Consider the following 26005-nt stretch of genomic DNA (forward strand, 5'->3'; position numbering starts at 1 on the left):
CACCCTTACTGCATCTCTTGACTCGTACTGATGCTCTAATCAAAAGTGCGTGACGATTTGGCTTGCATAGGTCATACTGGGAGTTCCCTGAAATATGGTTCATGTCACAGATCCACCTCCATAAAGGGAGCACCGTGTTCCCCGCCTCCTCTTACAGGCAGCCCTCTTGGACTACCATTCCCAGTGTGCCATGAACCCGACTTTCCGAGCTGGGGACTGCTGGGAACTAGAGGCAGAGCCGAGCAGATGCTGTAACACGGGAGGGAGACCTGCCTGCTTTCTTGCTTTGCTGATTTCAACTCGCTCCCAGGGACTTGGCAAAGAGTCATGTAGGGACTCTTGGAAGAGATACTCGGAAGAGACATGTGGGCGAGACACACATGGGGAGGACGCTTCCCGGCAGCCATTATCCTGCCTTCATGGGGGATTCTCTGGTTCATTCTGAATTCTGAATGTCTCCTTCAGTCCCAGCTCTCCGAGACCTGCTTAGCCTCTTCCTTGTTCCCCGCCAGAAGTTACCTTAGACCGGCAGAATTTCAGGCCTCAGTGGCCCTACTTTGGATGGGCATTTGCCCATGAGGAGTTGGGTCATTCCAGAAGTTTCCTTGGTAAACTAACGTCCTTTCTTCTCTTCTCTCTCTCTGCAAACTAATCTGTTAAGCGTCTTTCATGTTACGAGCCGATGTGTGGCCGATGGCTGTCCCCCTTGCACTTTTGGGGTCCCTGGATGCCCCTGGACCACACACACTAACACTAGCAATTGGGATTCAAGCAAATTTTTTGCAGAAAGTCAAGAAAAAATGAACATGGCTGCTGTTAAACGATACTAGGCATAGTTGTTCATTCGTTGAGGGGATGCTGGTATTGTGGTTACCTTGTTAAAACTGCTGCTCATCAGAGATATTTAGTGAAGAAATCACAGGGGAAAAGTCAGGGCTTGACTCAGAGGCTGGCCATCCGTTTTGATTTTCTCAGTACTGAATTCCTGTATCAAGATTGGGAGGGTCAGGGCGGACAGGGACAGAGGTCAGTTTATGTTTGAAATTTGCTTTGAAATGCTCCACCAAAGGAAAAATAGATGCGACCTATTAAAAAAAGGTTTCGGTGAGTGGGCCTGGGCAATGCAGCCGCCTGGCAAAGGGAGCCTGAGGGGCTTGGAGCCTGCTCCCTGCCTCAGACGCCCAAGAGCAGCGTGGAAGATTAGCCAGTGCACAGGAATCTGCTGGAACCCTCGCATTTCCCCTTTACTTCCTCTGGAGCCCACGTCATAAAGCTGTCAACTCCTCCGTTCTGCGTCCAGACATGAGCCAGTAAAATAAAATTTGCAGGTTCACCTTTTAGACTAAGTGAGATTCAGCGAGCGTCAGCCTCGTTCAGTAGATATTTAATAATAATGTCCAGAATCTAGCCGTGAGGGACCATCATGGGTAGGAAACCGTCAACTGAGAAAGCTGTCACTGGCCTGATGCTCTATTTTATGGAGCAGCAAAGTGTGGAAAAGGGAGAGTCAGAAGCTAGAAACTCCCAGTTTTTTTTAAGGGGTCAGTCTCTTGTCGGAGGGCTTGTATTCTGCACCTTCATCGTGAAGAGGGTCCTCATGAACAAGCAATACAAACCGTGTAACCGATGAGGAACATGGTTTTAAGGAGCTACTGCGATGTAAGGGATTTTACCCTGGCGTAGTCTTTTATTCTTGAGACGCGGGTGGGTGAAGTCATACCTGTTTTGGGAGGAGAAGCAGTTGAATGAGGTCTTTTTTTTTTTTTAAATGTCCACAGCACTCACGCAACTTGGGGGAGCAGGCTGTGAGGAGCAGGCTGTGAGTTGGGACAGGCTTCACAAATACCAACCTGTTCAGGTGGAATTTGACACAGTATTTTTTGCAGTGAGTTATGGAATCTGTGTAAACACAGCATTACGGTCCTTTCTTACATGCCTGTGTACGTTTTCAAGAAACATAAATATTCATTTATATACCGGCCAGCTGTGTAAGCATATGAGGCACAGGTACAGTTACACAGTCTGTTATTTAAAGCCTCCAAAGCTTGGCAGTGGGCCATAATTTAATGCTTGAAAATATTTGATTGCTCTCATATTTTACTCACAGCTACGGTCCGAATAGATCCTCCTCAACATCCATGTGTTGACTTAGCTTTGAATTTTTAGTATTTTTTTTTTGTCCTTTTAACTTGGCGTATTAAACTGGAAACCTCAGCTAGAGAAAGGTGCTTTAATAAATTATAAAAAAAAAAAAAACCACACAACAATAACTGAACTTTCTTTCAGTGGGCTATTTGTGAAAAAGTGAATTTATCCAAAGAATTTCCTGACGGAAACATCAGTAATGAGGCCAGTGCTGATGTTAGTATTTTGGTTGCTGTAGAAAGCCGGCCTCGCTCTCCACGGAGTGCTGGTTGCGCGTAGCAGATGGAGACACTGCCATCTTGTGTGGCTTTTCTTAACTGTCATTCACCTGCCCTTGGAATGGAAATGCATCTTCAGACGTCAGCCCTGAGGTCACTAAGTAGGAAGATTCAGTCCCAGAGAAACCCCTTTCCTTCCCACAAGGAAGAGGATTATAAGTATATTTCAAATTCACCTAAGGACTCTTTCAAATAAAAATCCAACCAATCATCTGCAACATCCTTTCTTGTCCTCGAAGAGTCCCTCTTTATGCCTCGTGGCATCCTCGTAGTAGAGGGCGACCCCATCCCTTGGGGATTCCTTGCGCAAAGCTCTCTGTGCCATGGTGACTGGTTTTGGGATTTGAAGAGTTGCTATTCCAAATGCTTTTGGTTACAAGACTAGAAAAGCTCCAGTGCCTTTGGAAGAGCAGGGATTGGCGTCTGCCTGTCTGTCTGCAGCCCTCTTCAACCAAAAGAATTGATAGGAAAGACGGGATTTCCCGCCTGGATTACATGTTAGCATCCAACACTGAACTGTCATGTCACCCTTTGAAACACACCCATTGTGATGTGCCACAGCAATTTGATGTCTGTTATGTTAATTATGACTAATCAAAATCAATTAATGAATTAAAAGCCCTAAAAAAGCTCTCCCGTCGTGGGGCAAATGCTGGAGCACTTGCTTTCCTCCTGGAAGCGTCCTTGTGAGAAATGAATTTCTGCTGTTGTCAGCTACCCAGCCTGGGGGACTTTGTTAAAGTTGTCCCGCGAGTCTAAGATACTGATTTGAAACAGAACCAGACAGCCTCCTAAATGTTACTTTTTCAAACGTCCCCGGCAGTCTAAGACATTGAGACCTCACAGCGCTTCCGCTGGCTTGTTTCTGTGATGATGGTTATCACGCGGTGATCAAAACGATGTCAAGAGATCGGCCTGGGAAAGTGGCAGGCTTGCAAAATCAAGATGCAAAGAGTTTATTGCGCTTTTGCATACACACAGCACCCCAGGCCTCTTCCACTAGATGTCAGTAGCACCTCCCCAGTTGCGATAGCCTCCGTCTCTTCCAGACTTTGCCTGATCTCCCCGGGGAGAGCACCTTTTACAAAACCCTCCTACCCCTCCCTATGCCCAAGAACCACTGCTGAATATCAGGTCACCCCTTCATTCATGTGAAAACAAAACTCAGAACACTGACCTTCAGTGGGATTTATTCCCCATCACTGTGGTCATGCATGGTCCCAAATTGTCATAGTTAAGCCCCAGATAGTTATAAAACAATTATAAATGTTCTATTTTCCCCTTAAAAGTGCTCTTTCCAATAAAGAGTTGAGAACAATCTAAATATGTTTGCCCTACAGTAAGCTTTTTCCAAGACTAGTGTTTAAAATAAAAAATGTGCCTTAGAGACATTTCTTTCCCAAACCTTAGGTGTGTGTATGAGGCTTCTGAGTGAGCGGTTTCCGCCGTGTAACCTCATGAGCAAATGACCCCCTTCAAAGGAACCAACCGCATCTGATGTCCTTTCTGTCAAGACAGTCAGATGAAATAATTCAAGGCAAATAAATGGAGTTACTGTGGGTTCCAAAGAACATCATGAGGCCTACTGAGGAATCAATTACGCTAGACATCTGTAAGAGTGATTGCCCAAAGCAGAAAAGAGCTAATATAATGAATATATTCCTTTTTATTACAGGGTCTATACGCAAGAACAAATCTATATCCTGTTACTCGTTATTTAATTTGCAGTAATGCAACGAGATGTGTTGTATAAGATCGCCAGTTCCCAATAAGCAAGGGACGTGATGAATGACATTCTTTCCGTAAATACGAGCGCTGGCATTAGGCCTGTGGGAATAATCAATTGAGAATCGTGTATAAAAACGCAGACATAATTCCATTAATTCTGCTCGACATCATGATTTTACTTTCCCTGTTCAGTGAAAAAGAAAGAACACAAGGCTAAAATTAATCACTCCAGCCGCCTGTGTGTTTTATATGTTCCTAATAGGAAGTACAATCGCAAGCGTTTCATGAAACTCGGTGAAGTAGGGCTCGCTGGCCTTGACGGAATGCAGTCTGACTTGTTTGGGGAAATTAGGTTTTCCCTGCTGCCGGACACCATAACAAATGCCAACGAAATCACCTATATATTTTTCTCTGTGGGTTTTAACCCAAAGAAACATGGAGAGTCGGTAGATGTCTACACCGTCGGTTGTGTTAACAAAATAAGCATCAGCGCCCTGCTCTGGGGCCGCTGCTGGGGGATGATTTTTCTTTCCAGCTAACGGCACCAACGAGTTCTGTGTTAAGACTCTTAAAAGAATTGCTTGCATGGCGATACAGAGGGAAAATGACTCTTCTCGTTCAATGTGTCTACGTAGCGTCCTTTGGTCTTGAAACCACATGCTCTGCTAGTCAAGTGGAGAATACGATGGGCTCGAGGTGGAGCAAGGAAAATCGAGATGCTTGTCACACTGTGCGCCATCGCGAGCGTCCCAGGCACAGCCTGCATTTTTCCTCTGTGGCCTCGCTCCTGGGAAGGGAATTGAGCATGAAGCAGGGTGTGCAAATCTCACTGCCTTCCTACTCAGTGTGCATTGTGCACTCACGTCCCACCGCGCTGTCACAAGGCCTTCTTACATCGATTCAATGCCACTATTGTCAGCTTCGGGAAGGAGAGAGACCTGTGGTTCCTTCGCCGTGGTGTAAGGAAACCTCCTCATCTTTCCAGTCTTCAAAATTTAGGCCCCATTTAACAAGCCAGTTGATTTCATGAAGACCTCACTCTTTAACTGCACTTACAGGGGGAGAGTTTGAGTTTTTACACCACCACTCGCCAACCTGAGCTTCTTATGCTTCCTGAGTGCCCCATTGGGGCAGATTGACAGCAGTTAATCGTTCCTCCCACTGCGTCTTCTTTCTCTTGGTTAAAAGCTCACCAGGGCATATGGTGTAACCAGGCCCCTGTGAACTTGCGTTGGGTCCCTGGAGCACCTGTGTTTGTAAATAAAGTTTTATTGGCACACAGGCCCTCCCTTCCTTTCAGTACTGACCGTGGCTGCTGTAGGGCTGGAGTTGGTGCTTGCACTTGAGACAGGGTGAATCCGAAGCTGAAAATCTTCCCTGTCTGCCCCTTCCCAGAACCCGTTTGCTGGCCGCTGCCTGTGCCTTGTACATGGTGTGGATCATCCCACTCACTGCTGTTGGCTCAGCCTGCAGAGCTGGATCAACTATCTGTAGATTTCAGATGCCACGATGATCACTGTGGAGGATCTTTCTGGCTCTGATAGACGTGCCAGGTCTTATTCGAACCGCACACATTTTCACATATGTCTGGCACATGGGACTTAGTCTTTCGTTTTGCAACTTGATCAAAGGTTTGCTTTGATCAAGGGGATTTTCCACCCGTGTCTTCCTTGAGTCACAACCGACAACATCATTGACTTGGGTCTGAGCTTTGTTTTGTTTTGTTGTTAGTAGCACTCATGAGCGGAAACAAATATTCCTTCTCTTCTTCTAATATTGGCTGTTTGGTCAACATGTAAGATTTGCATTTCTGATTACTCTAGCCAGCTTTAGCTAATAAAAATGCAGGATGCATCATAAAAGTTGAATTTCAAATAGACAAGAGGTCTTTTTTTTTTTTTTTTTTTTTTTTAGTAGAAGAATGTCCCAAGAAAGTAGAATTCAAATATTGCAGGCTGTCCGGTGTCTTATCGGGTGGCCTTATTTATGATTGAAATTTATACAATTCATGTTTTCTGACTAGCAGAGCTCTAGTATCACACTCCAGAGATGACGAGGAGACTTGAAGTAAAGCATTGACGATGCCCCTTTACAAAGGCATGCCATTGAGGGGCTTCATGCCACCCGTTGAGGAGAAGGACTTATGCAGACGGTAGCTAGTTCCCTGCTGGAAAGGAATTATGCTGTGGCCTCGTTGGTTAACCGTTACACACACTTAGACAAGATGAGGACACCGCTCTCAGGCAGGAAACTCGCCTATTCCTGCGTCGGGGGGGCGTGCCTTCGGTATTTGTTGAGTGAGTCTGCGTGGTTGATACTGAAGCTAAAACCTAGATTTTGTGCTGAAGTTGCCACAAAGGGGCGGGAACTGTTGGGGTGCACGCTTGCGCTGCTACAACTGGGGTTCACATCAACCGAGTTTTGTTTATTCCTGACCCCGGGTGCTGAGCATAGCGTGTACCATACCAGGTCACTCTCCAAGAGACACTAAGGGGAGAAACTCCCAGATACTACCACGAAAGTCTCTAAGCACGTGACTTTGTAGGGCAGGAGTGTAAATTAATTCCGTTGGGCTAATGAACAGGGAACAGGGAGTCACTATTACTAGTTACTTCAGTGTGTTGGAGGCGGGTAAGGTTTGGGTTCTGGGCCCCACGACCTGGACTCAGGCCCCAGCTCAGACCCAATGCAGAGAGAGTGCAGCAGAGAAAGCGCAAGCGTTCGAGCTGGAAGAGAAATCCCAATCGAACCAGAACCTGGTTATAGAAGAAATACCGATTGGGGGACCCCAGGTGCTCCCTCTGTGTGAGGAGGGCCCTAAGTTTGCAGTCGGACAAAACTGGGGAACTTACCCACACGGAGGATCAAAGGTTTGACGGAAATGTCCCACGGGGGGTGGCGTCTGCGGAAAGCTTCCCGCTAAAGGAACCCCGGGACAGATGTCGCGACAGTGCAGCACCAAGAATGACATTTCCCAGGTGACCCCACTTGCAAGAGCTCGACAGTTTGCAAAGGCGCGAAGAAGATGCCCACCCTATACACACGTTCCTCGTGAAGAGTGACTCGCTGGCCTCTGTCCAGGCGGGCGCGTCATCTCCGGGAAGAGGGTCCTCGCGGAAATCTCTTCTCCCCGGCACGCAATCTGCCAAGCACTGGGTTCCAATTTGATGTTAATAAAAGTTTCTTTGAAAGTATATTTTATTTCTCATGCTTGAATGACCGCCTCGGCGGTGGCCCATTCCTGAGGATGACTTACTATCCGCCCTCTCTGGAGTACGTTGCATGCATGGTGCTCTGCTGAGCGAGGCGAGGGCAGGATTCCACCGGAGGGTGTTCGCCGTGGTGAGCCTCTCGCTGCACTTGCAAGTGCGGAGCAAGCAAGACCGCCCTTGAGCCCCTGCTCTGAGATCGGCACCGATTTTTAAGTAACAGCGCTCACAAGCAAACTGATTGCAAGGCCTGCACTTGAGGTTGTCCCTGAAGGAGGAGGTAGCTGGCGAGACCCAGAAAGTGCAGGAAGGAAGAATTATTGAGGTGACGCAGAGCAGCAAACATTTCGTACCAGTTACCCTTTCCGGCTCTTTGTCCTCCTCGCGGCGAGCTGCTCCGGCAGCAGGCAGGATCGCGCTACTTTCCTGAGCTGCATGAGGCACCTTCCTTTTCACACCGATTCGCTTAGGTTCACAAATGACAGGGTTTCCTTTTATTATGTTATTCTTCGACTCAACATAAGTGATTGTGGATTTTTGCCATCACAGCTGGGCGTGGCCGCAGCTCCACACTCCAGGCCCGAGTTGGTTTTGTGGCACTTCTGCTTTATTTATTTGCATTGGCGTGATTTTACGCGCACAAGAGTCTATCAAGAAGGATGCTCCAGAGGGTGGTTCCGGGGAGCTCAGGCCAAGAGCCCTCCCGAGGGTTTCATACAGTTTTAACAATATTCCACTAAACACACAATCAGATGTTTCTCATATATTTTCAAAAGCCCCATATGGTCCGAAAGCCCTGCCAAACCTCTCTGTTTGGATAAACAGAATGACATTTATTTAAACAGCTCTGAAAACCATCTTCCGTCTCTCCTTTACGCTTAGTTCACCAACGCCCAGGTCCTGGCGGGGCAAAGCCTCACGGCCTGGGCCCACCCTGTGGCTCATGCCCGTTGTCTCCCTTGGGTGCCGTTCCAGGCAGCCCGCACACACCAGCCTTCAAGAGTCAAGGGCACGGAACCCCGGGTCGGCCACAGGTGGCGTCTGACGGGGGTGAAGTGGTTGGCGCTGCTTTTTTTGAAAGTGACGTGCTGTTTGTTGTCGAGGGAACGAGGCTCGGCCTCGGAGCGCTTGCCTTTACCGGCGACGTTCCGTCTCTTAGAAACGCCATGTAATAGAAATCCAGACGGAACGGGGGAAGCAAATTGAGCAGAAAAATGACAAAACCCAGGTGTTGGGCCATCGCAAATCTGTTTCCACGCTGAATTTCAACGGCCCTGGGTGTCTCCAAGGTTTCCTAAGTGGGTTCTTTATTCCTTTTGGTTTTACTTTTGCACAGTTGGGTTCCCGCAGCTTGGTTCAGGATTCGCGTCCATCTCCCCTTTGCCTGAATCTTTTCATTGAAGAATAAAGTTGAAGCAAGGCTGCCGAGTCCTTACGAGGAACTTCATAATAATGATAATCCTCATTCATGGGGTCGGTTCAGACCAACACCAAGAGCCTGTGTTCGGTAAATACTAAGATGACGTCCGCCTCATCGAGGGGAGCCGTGTGTTCAGACGACACAGCAAGTTTCCATCATGGACAGCCAAAAGGATTTTCAGATAACTATGAGGCAAGCTTGTCTGCTAAGAGAGATGGAAGTTTTCTAGTTTTAAACCGCAGAATAAAATGCCATTTTGATTTGGAAAGGCGCTTGAGGAGAGGAAGGGATTGCTTGGTTTTGCACCAGGGAACTGCCTCGAAGTTTTTAACGGGAAGGTTTGGTCTGTGACCCAACCACAAAGGAATGAGGCACATCTGGTACCTGCTGGGGCAGCTTTTTGCCTGAGTCATTTGCCTTGGATTTCCCGCTGCTGAAGGACTGTAATGTTGGGGAGAAATGGTCATAAATAATTCGGCTTACATATGAGCTAAGAGAGATGATTGTCTAGGTTTTGTAGAATTAAAAGATGTTGCCGTAGGAAATACCACATCTGTAGAAAAGGGAATTTTATGATGAAAACAACTCTCAGGAACAAGGGGAAGAGGAACAATGTGAAATTTCAGTTGGAGAAAGAGCGCTTTTTTAAAAAAAAAAATAGTAATCATCTGACAACTGTTGCGTATTCAAAATATCTGCATGTGTTTCGCGAAAATTGCTTTGAGAGCTTTAAGAAAATAAATAGCCAGATAGAATTTTCTGTTTACAATCATTCCAGACTTATCCTCATAATGAATTTGGGGGTTTTGTACCACGAATCACAGACATTGCTCATCTTGTTGAAGGTAATTGATTTTTAAAAACATCTTCCCAAGACCGATTGGCTTTTGATGCACTTGCACCGTTCACGCATGTGAACAACATTCACTAGTAACACTTCTAGAAGGCCCCAATAAATCTTTCTAAACCAACCAACCCCCTTCAGAGCAGGTTTGCATTTTACAAACACAAAGGACACATCAGTGAAAACACGTGGACATTGTATTTCTCTCCAAGTAGTAGTATTTGAAAGGACCGACACTGTGTCCAGGACCCTGAAGTGAATGTGAACCGGCCCCGCTCCCTTCCCGTGAGCAAATCAGACTTTATGTCCACAAGAAGGAAGACCCGGGGTTCCCCTTAAGTGCACCTGCAGGGACCCTTGGACTTTTTTGGAAGAAGAAATAGCAGAGGTCGTGCTCAGTGCCCACCTCCTAGTCCTTGATACCTGGAGACAACTACAGGCCGTCCACTTGGGAGCAGGGAATGAAGCCGGGGTACACTGCGTGGGTGCGCTGGGCCATCGTCACGTGGCGCAACCAGTCCCTAGACCGCGACAGCTTTGTGCTGGGCACCATTTTGGTCAAGTAAGGACTCTCAAGATGACTTTGACTTTCTGGGCTAAATTAAAATGAACGAGCATGTTCTATAAATTAATGGGCTCTTTTGCATGTGAACTTTTCTTGTCGCAGTCCCTCAAAGAGTAAGAACTTGAGAAGAATGATAATTCTGTCTCTCTGCAGCTAAAAGGATTTTAATGGCATTTGTTGACATTTCGTTGGCGTCTGAGTGGACCCCGTCACAGGATGCAGCGTGTTCGGGGACCTTTATTTGTGATTGCGTCTCTGACAAGTGAAATTCTCCTGTTAGACTCTAAATAAAAACAGCTGTGCAATCTCAGACACGTTACATAAACCCAAGATGGGTTGAATTTAAAAATGAAGCCGTTATTGAGGAGTCAGACTCCTCCAGCTTTGAAAGATCATTACCGACAACTTCACAATGCCTTTGAGATGAACTGTGGTTTTCCAAAAACAAACCAGAGGCTTCCAACTTTAATCTAGAAAATTGTTGTGCTTGTAGGTCCTAGCCTATTGTTCTGAAACCATAGCTACCCTATTACCTTGCTGGCATCACTCGAGGGGGCATTTGAGAATGGAGTCACCAGTCTGGAGCCCCCTTCTGGGAACACAGGCTCCCGAGTCACCCAGACACTGAACCCGAATGCTGCCTCCCATCTTCACAGGACAGGGCGGCTTTCAGAGATTTCTAGTCCGTGGCGAGGATATTCTGACGTCCTTTTGTTCTTTATGACGGAATTAAAGGCCAGGAAAGCAGGCTTCCCGACCTGATGCTGTTCACCCGCTTACGGGTCTTTACCCGCTTGTGGGTCTTTACCCTCCGCTCAGACAAAATGACTTGGCATGGCTGAAAGCTATGCTTTCCCCGAGGGGCGCTTCCAAGGGTCGGGGCCTGGCCTGACTAAACTGTGGACGTGATCGGGCCGATGGCGCACTTTAGCCTTTCGGCGTTCGAAGCAGAGAAGCTGCTCAGACGAGAGTGAAGAAACGGGCTTCTCTGCCACCGTCTGCTCAGAGCGTTCTAGGAACGGGTGTCAGTTTGGTCTTTATTACCTGGATTGATTGTAATCAAAGCCTTCAGGTAGGTCAAATGGATGTCGTTATTTCAACCCTGTTTTCCATTTTTGCTCGTGGCCGTGGCCGGTCCCGAGGACATGCAGAGATGCACGTCTTGCGTGTATTTAGTGAGGACCAGGAAGCCACCGGTGAGCTGCTGATGTCTCTTACCCCTGAAAGGTGACGGATTCCGCTCGGAGCATTGTCAGATCAGTCTGTGCTAGTATCGGGATCAGCCTGTGCTAGTAAAAGAGACACACCATGGGTTTTTTTAAATTTTTATTTTTATTTTGTGGTTACATTTGTCATCTTCCATATGCTCATATTTCACTCACCCTCCAGGAAGCCACCTGTGCCAATAGCCCCTTCCTTCCTCCCCGCGCGCCCTTTGATAACTGTAAAATTCTTTTACTGAGTGCAGGATAGATCCCTGCTATGTTTTGTCTATTATTACTATTATTTTTAGTTATTTATATTCCACAGATAAGTGAAACCAGCTGTTATCTGCTTTTCACTTTCTGACTTTTTCACTTAACATAATCACCTCAAAGTCCATCCGCTGGGTGCCCCCCCCCAAAAAAAAAATCACTATTTCATCTTTTTCACTGCTGTGTAGTATTCCACTTGAGTTGTATTCCATAATTTCTTTATCCATTTTTTTCTTTTGAAGTGCACTTAGGTGGATCCATCACTTGGCTGCTGTGAACAGAGGCGTACATGATTCTTTTCATAATAGAGTTTCCTATGCAGGATAAAGAGGTATTGCTGGATCATACAGCATTTCCATTTCATTTTTAAAGAATTTTCCAAAGAGCTGGCATGAACTTGCATCCCTACCACTAGTGGATGAGAGTTTCTTTTTCAACATGCCAACGTTGTGATTCCACCCTTTATGCTACCGGCCGTCCTCACAGGGGTGAGGTGAGATCTCACTGTGGTTTTGATTTGTATATCCCTTATGAGAAGGGATGTTGAACAATTTTTCATACGTCTGCAGGTCATCTGTCTCCTTTAGAAGTGTCTACTTAGGTCTTTTGGGCATTTTTTGGATCCAGCTGACTCTATTGTTGATGGATTCTATAAGAACTTTGTATATTTTGGAAATCAGCCCCTGAAGACAAACATTTTTGTCACCAAACCCAAATCATGGGCTTAGGCCCGAGCAGGGAAAATTGGCAGTCATTGCTGTTGCCCCAAAACTCCCTAGTCCTTGCCCTTCTGCACGCCTTCCAGCATTTGCGACCCACAGGAGGGTGCATTGTGCACCTGCCCTGCGGCCTGCGTTTCTTTTTCCCAAGCGGGTACAGCAAAAATCAGTGCCATGTGGACTGCTGTGCAATGCCCTGTCCAGTGGTGAGAAAGAGGAAAGCAGCTAAGCCATGTTTCTGGGCTGAATTCTCACATAAGGAAAGGGTCATCTAGTGCTCGTTTGCATTTAGGGTTTTTATTCCAAATTTCAGGTCAAAGTTGGTGTTTCGCCATTGAACCCGGTCTCCTGGGTTCCCGCTTCCTGGGCGTGTCGGTGGTTCTTGAAGGTTCTGGAGCATCAGCAGTTTTGGTTTTTATGAAGAATTATGAGGTCTCATAAAGAAATGAGTGAGTGCATTAAAAGAATGAGTCTAAAGATGTGTCCTTAAATATTTTAGAGGCTGCTTTGTCCTGCACTTTAAGGAAAGTGCCCTTTTTAAGTTTCTTTCTGCGGAAACCCACGCCCTACCTCCAGGCATGAGAAAGCATTTAAAGCTCATTCTAAAAGGGGAAAAAAAAAATCCAATCTGATGGGATTAAGGAAATTCGGGGTGGTGTGGTGTGGATTTGTCTTTGCTTATTTTTTTTAAATCATTGTTTTTCTTCCTGAAACGAGAGGGGTCTCCAGCCCTGCTGGGCGGCCGAGGCGGGGTGATAATTAAGCAGCTCTGAGAGGCTTTTCTTCTTGCTACAAGTTGACATTTACACAAGTGTGGAAGGTCGCTCTTCGCCCTGGGCCAGGAGACAGCACATTAATGTCCCGATTTAATTAAATCAACTCCAAAGGAACAAATCATCAGAATGATAGCCCAAATGATCACCAGCGGGAGGAGTGCAGTAAACAAGAGAACAGTATTTTTGAAGTAATAAGACGGTGACGCTTCTGCACCCCTCCAAGGCATTACCCATCGAAACCCTACGAGTCCTGGCCTCTCCACCTCCAGCAAGCGGCATCTGCTGAGTCCAGAGACTGCCTAGGAGGGCCCCTTCGTGGTCTTCATCTTGTGCTTTTACAACATCCTCTTTATATCTGAAGGGAAATTCAGATTTCCCCAAGACCTCAGTGCTCTTTGGAAATTGTATTCTATTGGTTGAAGGACCAGATGATAGTTTTAGAACTTCTTTCCCATCATCAAATGAACTAGATATCCTTTCCTGGTTATGTAAGCCGCATTTGAGACAACGTGTGTGTGTGTGTGTGTGTGTGTGTGTGTGTGTGTGAGATTTATTTGTGACAGCACATCTGAAATGTTGTCCAGCCTGGACAACAAATGTTTTAATTGCACGCTGTGTAGCATGGACCAAAACTCCGGAGTTCCAGAAGGAATCCAGGTAGATGTGCATCATAAACCATAGTGTTTGCACAAATGGTGGAGGCAAGAGTGAGCTTTTCTTGTCAGGTCAGCTGTGTCCACACTTGTCCGCACCGCCACATGCCCTGTGACTGGCCCCCGTGTATTCTTCTGCCCCATCTCTGGAGACTTCTCCACCCCTGGGGATGACTTCATTTTCTGAGCCTCGGGCCTTCTCTGTCATCCACTGCCATTTCTTCCTTGCGATGCGTGGGGGGTAGTTAGACCGGGGAGGCCCATCACAGCTGTGCTCTTGGCATTTCTTTTTGAAAAGTGTCTTAAAATTTGTTTCATTTTCTTCGAATCATCCTCTTAACAGGATGAATTGAAATGTAGGTACCTAATACCCAGTTATTGCTGATAAAATATTAATTTTATAATTTTCTCTGATTCATGAAGGACATTTATACTCCCTGAATTGCTGCAACCTTTATTTCCTCCCTTATGATTTGAAATTCAAAAATTAGATCATTTTCATCCTTTGTAGAATAGTCATCATCACCCCTCAGGGCTCAATTTCCTTGCACAACAGACAAGTGTGGGTGATGATGGAAAGAATTTAGAGTCTTCAAACACCGCTGGTGAGAATGTCAAGTGATGTAGCCACTTTGGAAAACACTTTTCCTCAAAAAGTTCAACGTATAATTACCATGTGACCCCTCAGTACTGCTCACAGGGCCAGACCCAAGAGAGCTGAAACCATATGTTCACAAAGAAGCTTGAAAATGAATCTTTGTAGCAGCCAAAAGATAGAAACAACCCAAATGGCCCCCAGGTGATGATTAGAGACACAGAATGTGGTACACAACCATCGTGGCATATTATGCAGCCCTAAAAAAGGAGTGAAATACTGGATGATGCTACTACATGACTTAACCTAGAAAGTTTTATGCTAAGTGAAAGCAGCCAGACATAAGGCCTGAGAGTGTATTTCACTCTTGTGCCACTTGGTAAAATGCCACCAACTGTCACCAATAATGAGGGAGCAGGTGGAAGACCCTGGTTTTGAGGGGACAACTCTAGGATAAATTAAATGTCCAGGAATGATGACGCCTTTTAAGGGACCCTTTTATTTTTGGTTTCTGTCTTTATTAGCATATTATAAAATTTGGCTTGCTCTTACAGAGAGTGAGAATAATTTCTATTCACTGACTTAAGGAACATTGTTAAGTGTCAGCCAGCTGTCAGGCCCAGGGAATGGGAAATGAAGAAGCACCGAAGGGCGATACTTGTGTTGAGTGGGCAGGTTTCTCCAAGCAGATCCCCAGGGTCCTCTGCTCACCTTCTTTCTACAACTCCAGACCCAACAGCCACACTCAAGCCCAAGAGTGGAGCCACGAGTGGGTGGCAGGAATTACTGGGATGGCAAAGACTCTAGTGATTATTTGGCCCATGTTTACTCATTATAATCCCACAGGATCACAAATCAGTGGCCGAGGATCAGAGGAAGATGGAAGGCCGGCTTTCCCTCCTCCACCACTGATGGCTCGGGAAGGCGCCAAAGCCAGACAGAGCGAAATGTTCAACAGGATGAGCATTTAATGGCCTCACGCTACTTGGTTAAGATCAGTTATTTCATTGGGTCCTTTGAACAGCAGGTGTGATGCGTATCTCTATTTGTGTCAACTAGAGAGTTTACTACATATTTTGCCCAGGAATAGCTAGTGATGGGTCCAGTGGCTATAGGACGTATTCACCGACCATTGCTGGTTTATTCTCTGCTTTGCTCTCCTGGCAGACGCCTCCTGATTCATTTAAGGATTGGGTCAAAGACCACTTTCACCGAATGAATGACCCATGGCCAGGACAGATGCTGAATCCACAGTGATTCTCATTCTCCGTGTTTGTACAAACACCGGAATGAACTTTAAACAGTAGAGACATTGACATTTATTGGAACTTTCTGTTTCTGTTTATTGGAACTTTCTGTATAGTTCCTAATGAACTGTACACCTGATCCTGAAAGTGTAGTCTTGGAACTTTGCATTTTCTGTGAATACGCAGGAACACCTTTCTTTTCAGAGCCTCGCTCATGAGCAAGTTAAATCTCCTTGGCCCTCCATCCCTTAAAAATATCAAGGGAACAGAACCGGACAGTTCTGATAGTGGACCTCTCGCCTCCCTATTGGAAGGGTGGAGGCTGGCCCAGCCCTCTGCCGGCCCAGCTCAGCAACCTCACGGCCCTGGCATGCACGCCTGTTCACGCCTGTTCACGCACGCTCCCTGCCCCTGTGTGCCAAAGTCTCCCAGCAACAGCCAACAACTGCTTGTTATTAATGGTGTCCTACCCAGGATAAGCTTAAAATGTGTACCAGAGAGAGAAAGACGTCTTATAGGTTCTTGGGGGGAGGGGGATGGGCTAGTTATACATAAACAAATAAATTTCCAGAGCAAATGCTCCTACCTTTTAGAAAGACAAGATTTGTTATCGGGCTGGAGATGGAAGAAAATTGATTCTTGTTGAACTGATAAATGTCCCTTCTGGGTCGTTTACGTTACCATTAAAGCCTAAAGTTGCCATTTTTCTTTATCTGTCAGCTACTTATTTCCTGCATGAGCTGCTCAGGCTTTCTAAATCATCAGGGTTGGTCACTTGCCAACCGCTTGGCTTTGGGTGCATATGGGATAAATTATCCAATGAAAAACATCTCGATCCCAGGGCTTTGCCCAAGTGCACCTGTAAATCTTGAAACGCTATAACGAAACGTCTAGCACACGGGACAGGAGATACGAAAGCAACTAAAGTGCTGAATGTTAACTCACGAAATTTCCATCTTTAGGGGGAAAAGCCCCCAGAGCCAGGCTTGCGACTCGAATTGGCGGTAACCGCTATGCTCGTGTTTATGTTGCTCGTCATATTCAGGGAACTATGGCCTTTGTGTCCTTTGGAGGGCAGAAGGGACAACTCCCCAATAACAGAAGGGAAGAAAAGCCCAGGAAGACAATCAAACACTTTCCGAAATCCCCAGCTCCCCACCACGAGGAAGGCTCCAGGCGGGGACACCCAGCCTCTCAGACGCGTCCACGAGATGCTGACTGACTAGCGCATTTCACGGCCGCTTGGTGCCTCTGCACCTCTGTCTACATCAAGGTCTTCTCCTCCTCACCCCTCTCCCCGCACCTGCGGCGTCCTGCTCATTATCCGTGGGGAAGAATGTTTTCTTCCTTGGAGCAAGCTCTCTGAGCCTCCTTGCAGCCACTGCTGGGGAGAGTGCTCCACCTTTTCTTTGTTCTACAAGGTACGTGTTGAAAACTTTCCGTGAAGCCCTGTTCCACTGCTCTTTGTACTGCAGCACGAGTTTCTTCCGTGAAGAGTGTTTGCTTGCATTCCTGGGGTGCAGCCCATAGTTTTGTTCAATAAATATCAAAGGCGTGAGAGGGTAAATGAAGATAAGATGTCCTCGATTGCCTTTTCTCATGGACGTAGGCCCTGGGGAATGCAAGCTTGCTCGGAACGGGTTGCCAGATTTAGCAAAAGAAAACATCCTCTTACCTGGTGATCCAGTCCCCCACCTCCTTGGTATTTACCTAAATGAGTGGAAACATTATATCCACCCCAAACATGTAGGCAAATGTTTGAGCAGCTTTATTGATCCATGATCAACACTTGGAAGTGGCAAAGATATCCTTTAATGGATAAACAAACTGGGGTCCCCCACAGGTTGGAATATTACTCAGCCGGGGAAAAGCGGAATATTACTCAACCAGGAAAAGTGGAATATTACTCAACCAGGAAAAAGATGGGCTATAGTGGCTGAGGGACCATGGCACAACCGAACATGCACTGCGCACTAGTGGGTGAAAGAAGCTCATGTCAGAAGGTGACACACTGAGAAATTCCTATTGTAGGATGTGCTGGAAAAAGCAAAACCATGATAATAATAACCAGATGGTACTTATCAGCGTTTGCCAGAGATTCGGGAGGAAGGAAGGTGAAAGGTGCACAGGTGGAGCCCAGAGATTAAGACAGTGAGAGTCTCGCATGATTCTCTGATGGGGGATGCATGTTCTTGTACATTCGTCCAGACCATCGGCTGCACAAGAGTCAGCCCTGACATAAACCGTACACTTAGGAGAGGGGACGGCGCTGCCGTGGTCACTTCAATAGGGACATTCCGAAGGCCCATCTCTCCAGCCAGTGTTCCCGGCGGAGCCCTCTCCACTGGCTGGGGGATCCCTTTCCACCCCAAGGACCTCTCTTTGACTGCATCCCCTCCCCTGCCCGTGTTGTGTTCTATTCCAGTGCCCCCCTAGTGTATGCACTCTTGAGCAGCGAGCAGCGTGAGCCCCCAGGACGGGTCTGAACAGAAGCTTCTTGAAATATAATCCCAAGCAGCCTGCCTTTGCCATTTCGTCTTGCACTGAAGCCTCAGAGTGTCTGAAAACCAGGCGTTATCGGAAGACCAACGTGTTCTTTTCCCTAATCTCGCTCAGTGCCCCGCCTTCACCCGGAGGCCTCCGATGCCGAGGCGCCCTGCACCCAGCCTCGCTGGCATGAGCTCAGGACTCCGCACAACGACCCGAGTCAGGTGTGTGCTGGGAGCTGGCAGTCTCCTCCTCAACGTGTGGCCCTCCCGGGTGCACAACCCTCCAACCTGAGGAGGACCGGTTAGCTTGTCCAGTTCTCTCCATGGCCGGCATGTGGCGCTGTCTCCTGCTAAAAGCCGCCTTTTGAGTCTCAGAAGCGTTTCTCCAAATCCCTGCACTCAGGTAACTCAGGATCCATTTCCCCGGCTTGTCAGCACCAAGGGGGACAATCCGCTTGAGTCTTTGAACAGAAGAGTGTCGCCGTTTCCCCAGTTCCTCTCGTGCTGGGGAATCCAAATCAGAATAAGAGTTGGAGGGTGTGAGTTTTGTCTAAAAGAAACTTGAAAAAGTCTCCCTTGACAGCCTGGGAGCTGTGACGTTTACAGAGAAACTCACGATGCAAGTCCCTGGAGAAGCAGCCGCTCCCAAGTGCGAAATGCTGTGTTGAAAGTGGTGAGATGTAAGTCGCAGCCAAAATGATGGAATTTGAATTTCTTTGCATTTGCCTCGGCTCCTCAAGCTGTGCGTCTGGGGCCCGGCCAGTCGTATTTCGGTCCTGCCACCGACTAGAAAGTCACAACTGACTTTTTATATTTCACAGCGTTTGCATTTGGCTTTGACGTAGCTTGTGTTTTGCTGCTGTTTGTTTCCTTTTCAATATTTGCAGGGCATCTATAGAATCAGGTGTGGGGAGCCTGACGGGTGCACGTGGTTTGCAAATATTTTCCCCCACCCCGTGGAGGCCGGCGGAGGCACCCTCCAGTGAACAGTAAGAGAAGGTGGCGCCGGGCCCCGAGGGAAGACGACAGAGACAAACTCTTGGGAAGTGCTCGCAGCCTCCGGTTGTGCTGCTGGACAATCCTTTGTGTTGCCCAAAACAGGTAGAACATGCACCAAAACGGTCTTCAGCACAGCCATGCCAAGACACACACTTCCGGTACTGCTCAGTAACACGGAGCTTGATAAAAATAGCATCTAAGCCTGCACGTCCCGTCGCTACGTGTAAACCCCCTCCTGAAGACGGGAGCGGCTCTAGACAACGTCAGGTCTGCATCGCCCGCGGATAAAAGGAGGCCGAGGAGTGGAAAATTCAGCATATTCGCTCCGGAAATCAAGAGGAGACGGCGATGCTGCTGCTGCAAAAGCTGAAGTTCTCTCTCGGAAAACGATTAAGCTGGCGCGGGGCGCTGGCTGGGGCGGGCGAGGAGCCCCCAGGGTCCCTCCGGGGTAACAGCTCACCCTGAGCCATCCCGAGCAGAAGCGAATTAAGTCCGGAGGAGGAGGCGCCGGAGGAGGTGAAGAGGTGGTCCCAGCAGAGCGCGGCCCCCCAGCCCCCCGAGCGCAGATGGACACGCACAGGTGGGTGAGGGCCGAGGCCATCGGACCCAGCTGTGCCTTTCCCCAGACGTCAGAGCGAGTTCTCCGCGCTGGTTCTGAGAGAGGCCGAGCCGAGCTGAGCCGCCTCTTTGGTGGTGTAAACCCCGTGGGACGGAGCTGGTGCCGGCCCTGAGCTTGCAGCCCCTGCCCCAGGCAGGCTCACCGGACCCCTGGACCGGGGCCCCTGCCGTCTACTGTGCCAGGCGTCCAGGCAGACCGTGCCCTCCGCCAGAAGGCGCTGACGGGGTGCGAGGGGGGGGGCAGGAAACTCTGGCCTCAGTGAGCCGGGTGGAAGAGCACGGCCGAGCTGTCGACACGGAAGGCCTCTCGCGCGTCTCTCCGTGGCGGCCTGACCCAGACGGGCCACGGACTGAGTCAGAGCCGGTCGAGACCCTTTTCTCCCTTGCCTTTGGGTCTGCGTCAAACTGGACTCCGAGAAGCAGTGAGCGCGAGGTTCAGGCGTGGGGCGAGCTGACCACCTTCTCAGCAGCCTCCCTCCCCCAGGACCCCGCCGTCCCTTTATCCCTCGTCCTTCGCTCTCCGCGCCTGGCTGGGGCCGGGCATGCTGCGCTGCGGGCCTGCCCAGAGCTGACCGGTCACCAAAAGAGGGTGCGTGAGAACCCCAACATGTGTGTGAGACCCCGCTGTGCGCCTGAGACCTCGGGCGTCCTGTGCCCCCAACTCCGCGCTCTCCGTTATGGTTTGTTACGGGACGCACTTCTTGGCGCAGAGCAAGCGGCCGGGGGGGCCACAGCTACGGCGCGCACCTGCTTTCCAAGACAAGCAAACCAAACCCAGGATCCCTTTGGCCACGTAAACGTTCCTTCCAGCACAATGCACTTTCTAGAACATCACGTCCCTGTCAGAGGCCTGCGGGGTCACCTTGCCCTCACCCTCACCAGGTGGGCTCCGGCACGCCGGCATTTTCCCTCACGCAAGGTCTGCCGCCCCAGACGAGACTCTGTTCCCGCGCCACCCTCTGCGCCCGGCTGCTCGGGGTCGCCAGGGTGACCGTCCGCGTGAGGCGTGTGAGACGTTCAACACGGGGCACGCGCTTGCAGTCCTGAGCATCACGTGCAGCAGCGCTGGGCTGTGCGCAGTTTCCAGTTCCCAGCCCGAGCGTGCAGGGTCGAGCGAGCCTGCAGGGGGGCCGGGGGCATCGTTGGAAGCCTGTTTAGAATGAGCGAGGAGATGAAGACAGGAAGACGCCGGCCAGCGGGGAACCTTCCAGAACGGGCCCCAGAAGCCCATTTTGCACTGGAACCAGAGCACCTTGAGGAAACAGCAGGGACGAACTCTTGCCGGAGAGGAGGCAGGTGCGTGCCCGACGGAGACCGCGGGTGTCTCGGGGTCCCTGCAGACGGCTGCCACCGCCCTGTGAGACGTCCAGGCTGCCCCGGGCAATGTGCAGAGGCGGAGGAAGGGACTCCACGGAAGCGGCTCTGCAGAAGGCCGGGCCGTGGCTCTCAGCGGAGGGAGGCACTGGAGTCGGGCGGGGCGGCGCAGGCCCCCAGGTGTGTGTGCTTCTGCCCCGGAGTCCTGAGCTGGCTGCAGCGGGTACCAGGCAGCTCCACACCCGTGGCAGGCGGGCCACCGTCTTCCCCCTGGACAGTGCTGACCGCAGGCCCGAGGCCCCTCCAGGGTCACCGCCCAGCTCTGTGAAGGCTGCAGAGCGTTGTCCTGCCCTGCCGTGCCCGGTGCCCGGGGACCATCGTGCGCTGACAGCCGCGTCCTCTGGCCTGGCCCTGCCTGGGGTGGGGTGCGGGTGACAGGGCCTGGGAGAAGCTCCCAGGCGCCCCCAAGCCTGCATTTTCGCAGCTGCAGGAGCTGATGCGCGGACACGCGCCAGGGCTTTTGCTTGGAAGCCCCGGCCGCAGTGCAAACAGGTGCCAAGAGGGTAGTTGCGGGGTGCGCGGCTGTCTGACTCCTCAGCTCCTCGCGCAGGTGAGGATGGGGGGCAGGTGGAGGGGGAGCGGGTGGCAGGGGGGACGCGCAGGGGTGAGGGCTCCTGGCAGGACGGGGGCTGTGCCACGGGGCCTGCTCGGCTGTTAAAGGCACCAGGTGTGCGCCGCCTGCCTCCCAGCGCGCGGGGCAGGAGCCTCCGACGTGCCCAGGGAAGCTCGGGCGGGCGAGGGACCTGGCGAGGCGCGCGCGCGCGCGACTTGGGGCGCCCCGGAGCGACGCCCCCGGGGGTGCCAGTGCCGCCGGCGCCCACCTGGCGCCCACCTGGCCGGGGCAGGCCGGGCAGCGGGGGGCGCGGCGTGGAGACGCCCCGGGGGGCCGCGCGCGGGGGGCGCGGGGGGCGTCGCCCGCGGCACCTCGGCCCGGCGCCGGCCTCCTGCCACTCACGGCGCGCGCAGCCAATGCGCGGCGCCCGTGTCCCCCTCCGCCCTCCCCTCGCCGGGGCGGGCCGCGGCTGGACTTGGGGAACTTCGGGCGCGGCGCGGAGCGGTGGCCGGCAGCATGGAGCCCGCGGCGCCCGGCGCGGCGCTCGCCCTGTGCGTGTGGCTGGCGGCCTGCGGGGGCGGCCTGGGCGCGCGGCGGCCGGACGAGGCGCCGGCGGCCGTGGGGGTGCGGAGCGCGCGCTGCGCCTCGCGCTGCCTCCGCCTGCAGCTCACGCGCCTGCCCGCCTTCCTGCGGCGGCTCCAGGTACGGCGCCCGCGGGTCGCGGGGCGGGGGCGCGCGGGTCGCGGGGCGGGGGGCGCGGGGCGCGGGGCTGCGGGGCGCGGGGCGCGCGGGGCGCACGGGGCGCACCGGGGCGCGCGCCTCCCCGCGCCGCGGCGCAGACTTCCCGCCCGACCCGGCGCGGAGCTGCCCTCGGGGCGCGATCCCCCCTCTGCCGCGTCCCGGCCCGGAGGACAGGCTGGCCCGGAGGACAGCGCGGGCGGCGACCGCGGCCGGGGTCCGAGCTGCGCGCGGCCGGGCCGGCTCCGGGGCGCGGCCCCAGCGGGGCGGGAGGCGCGTCGGCCCCGCGCTGCGCCCCGGACGCAGGTGCCCGCGCCGGGCGCTTCGGTCTCGCGGGGCGCTGACCCCCTCGCTGGCCGGGACCGCGCGCCCCGGGGCCCGCAGGCTGCGCGCGGGGGCCGGCGATGTGGGGGGTGTCGCGGCGGTGGGAGGTGCGGTGGCTGCGCGCCCCGACTCCGAGCCCCAAGCCTGCAGGCTCGCCGGGGGCGGCGAAGAACTCGGGGACCCGCCTGTGGAGCCCCGGGACCTCCCCCGGCGGCCCTGGGAAGTTCTCAGCTCGGGGCGAGCAGGACCGCGCGCGGGGTGACGAGGGGTGCAGAAGCCCCGGGCGCCGGGTCGGGGTGCACCGCTCCCGGGGGCGCGCGCTCTCCGGCCTCCCCGAGGCGCTCCCCGCGCCCTGGAATCCCGGGTCTCGCCCCCTCGCCTGTGTCCTCGCTGCTCCCCTGCGCTGGGACCCCGCTGCTCGCCCCAGGGAAGGCGCCGGGGCCGGCGGGGCGGCTGGGGGGGGCGCGCCCTGGTGAAGGCTCCTTGGCAGGACCCGGGGGCGCGGGGAGCTGGATTGCAGGAGGCGCTTGTCCCGGTGGGTGGCAGCGTCGGGGCGCTTCTGCGAGGCTCTGGGGGTGTTCATGCCGCCTGCAAACGCGCCAGGGCAGACGGATGCCCCAGCTGGGGCCTCTGGACCTGCAGGCTCGGGGGTCCGCGTGCGCCTCAGCCTGTGCCTCTGGCTTCTCGTGGAAGCAACATCTAGGGGCTCACAGGCTTGGGGGTCCCGCCTTCAAGGGCTTCGCCAGGGCAGCGGTGAGAGGATCCCGCGGCCTGGAGGGGCCTCCTCTGGCCACCGGGCCCCACCCGCAGGCCTGGCCCTGAGAGTCACTTCTGAGAAGAGGCCGCAGTTACAGCAGGACAGCGGGTCCTGGGGAGACCGTCTCCTGCCCTGCCTTCTCGTCCTGCCTCCCCGCGCCTCCCTCCGGCAGGACCTGTGATTTATCTCCTACAGTCTCGCGGCTAAAGAAGCCGTCTCCATCCCGCCAGCCCCTGGGAACGGCTTTTCTTGCGGGCTCCTGGCACCATTTCTCTCCCGGAGAAAACCCGCTGACAGAACACGCCCCGTCACCCGGTCCTGAGCACGTTTTAATTAGCTGGGGCGGGAAGAGGCTGCCAGGGGCTCCGGCTCCGGCTCCGCGCGGACTCAGTGGCGGCTGCCTTTGCACTGAGCTCCAGCGGGCGCTGAGGGCGGGTCCCCTGCTCTCCTGGGCCTGCAGCTGACTCGGGGACACCCCTACAGACCTGCGGCTCCCGCCCCCACCAGCCCCAGCGCCCCGGGTCGGGGCCTCTCCGCCGCTCACCAGTGCCTGCCACCGCCCAGCGGAGAGGCTTCCGACTAGCCCCTTCCATCCAGGGCGCCCCGCGCCCCATGCCCCAGGCGCCCCACGCCCAGGGGCGAGCTGTCTCTGCAGCCACTCCCCGGCCCCGCCCCTGCCGAGTCCAGGAGGGCAGAGGCCCTGCCTGTGGGTGAGCGCAGGACGGCCAAGCGGGTTCTCTTGGGCGCTGTGGCCAGAGGCGCCCTGTCTCGGCCCTCGTGTGGACGGCCCGGGTCCGCCGGCAGCGGTGCAGCTGGGAGCCGCCGCGACGCAGGCGCCTCTTCCCGACATTCCTGCCTCTGCTTGTCCTGTGGGCCCTGGCAGGCCAGCGGCCACGCTGCTGTGCGGCCTGCGGTCCTGTTCCGTGATTCCTCCCAGCAGCCGGGGTCTGGTTGGTCTCCGCCTGTAGCGGAGCAGGACGCAGAGGTGCTGAGAAGTGGGGAGACCCCCGGCGGGTGCCCATGAGGGCCGCCGCCCATTTGGTGTTTGGGATCACGTCGTGGGGTTTCTGGGCTGGTTGGTGACGACCTCAGGACCCGCCCCCGCTGTGGCCGCCAGCACGCAGGGGCCGGGAGAGAAGTTGGGGTCCGGGTGCAGGTGAGCAGCTGAGGATGGAGGTGCAACCCGGCCGAGGCAAGCAGCCAGGGAGGGCCCTGCCCTAACCCTACTGCTCCGGCTGTTCCTCAGCCTAACAGTGGGGTTATCAGGAGGGTGTCGCTGGAGGCGCCGTGGGGGTTCCTGGCTTCATGCCCAGGGGGCTGCGAGGTGGCTGCAGGGTCAGTCAAGGTCAGGAAGGTGGGAGGGACGCAGGGCAGACCCCTCCCTGCTGTGTGGGGTGTGCGGGATGGGGTCTCCTTCATGGACCCTGAACCCGGCCCCTCTCACAGGGGCTGGCTGGCTCAGCCCAGCACCCCCACCTGCCTGCTACCCCCCACTTGGTTCCCGACGCCCCCCTTAGGAAGCTGAGCCAGGGCTCTCCCTCCTGCTGCTCAGCCCACAGCGGACGGCTTCCCAGTCCCTGCAGCCTCCTGGCAGGACGCACCTAGCACCTGCCTCCGGCCAGCTCACCCTGCGCAACACTCAGCAAGTCCTTGAGAATTTCAGCGTGGCGGCTGCAGCGGGGAGACCCCGGAGGCCAGTCCCGCTCGGGGCTGCGAAGTCAGCAGACGCTGGTTCGTGCCGACGCCGCAGTTTCTGGGAGGGGCGCGGGGCACTGGCGGCCAGCTCTCCTTAGGGCTGCGCGGCACTGCCCGGCCGGCGGACGCGGGCCTGTCCGGGGGGTGACCTCTGCTCTGGCCAGGCCACAGCGCCGGAGGAGGCCGGGCCGGAAGGAGCCGTGACCTCTAGCTGACTCACGCCAGGTCGACTCTCGGGCCACACAGCCGTCCTGCCCACCCGGCCCCGGTCCTGGCGGCGGCCGCAGCCCAGGGCCAAAGCGGGGTCTGCAGAATCGGCCCCCAGAATCGGCCCGCACTTCAGCAGACCTGGACCCTGCCTGCGTCTCCTCAAAGGAGGCTTGAGGGAAGGGCCGTGGCGTCCGCCTGGAGGCAGGCGCGTCCTGCAAGCGGCGCTGGCAGGCTGGGCCCCAGGGTTCGAGTCTTTTGTCCCTGTTGGGTCAGGGGGGGCTCACTGGCCTGGGAAGTGGCGCTAGGGCCGGCCCGTCAGGTGGCGGAGACCAGAGGCCGTCCGGGCTGCGCCGGGAGCTGTTTGTGTTGGCAGAGACAGAGCTAAGCTGGCGATTGTGTTGGCAGAGACAGAACGAAGCTGGCGATGAGCTCATCCTCGCTCTCCGCACAGAGGAAGCAAACAGGACCCTCCTCTGCCCCTCGCGGGGAGCCGGGGGAGGGTCTGCAGGTGAATCTGGGGCCGTGGGCCGGTCTGTGGTGAGATTTCGGGAGGCCTGGGTCCCCGGCTGGCCCTGGCTCTGGGTGTGCCTCCGG

General features: G+C 53.5%; 1 protein-coding gene across 2 annotated transcripts in view; it reads left to right on the top strand.

The window, feature by feature from the left end:
• Window positions 1-26005, top strand: part of ANOS1 (anosmin 1) — a 254317-nt gene that overhangs the window by 138576 nt on the left and 89736 nt on the right. The window contains exon 1 of one of the 2 annotated variants that reach the window (XM_037512734.1): window positions 22204-22389. The exons of the other annotated variant lie outside the window; for it this stretch is intronic. Coding sequence (XP_037368631.1) covers window positions 22204-22389 — 186 coding nt within the window. Of the gene's footprint in view, window positions 1-22203; window positions 22390-26005 lie in introns of those variants that run through there. 2 annotated transcript variants of the gene reach the window in all.

Source organism: Talpa occidentalis, unplaced genomic scaffold (assembly GCF_014898055.3).
Source record: "Talpa occidentalis isolate TD23 unplaced genomic scaffold, MPIMG_talOcc4v2.1 talOcc4.15, whole genome shotgun sequence".
Taxonomy (NCBI): Eukaryota; Metazoa; Chordata; class Mammalia; order Eulipotyphla; family Talpidae; genus Talpa; species Talpa occidentalis.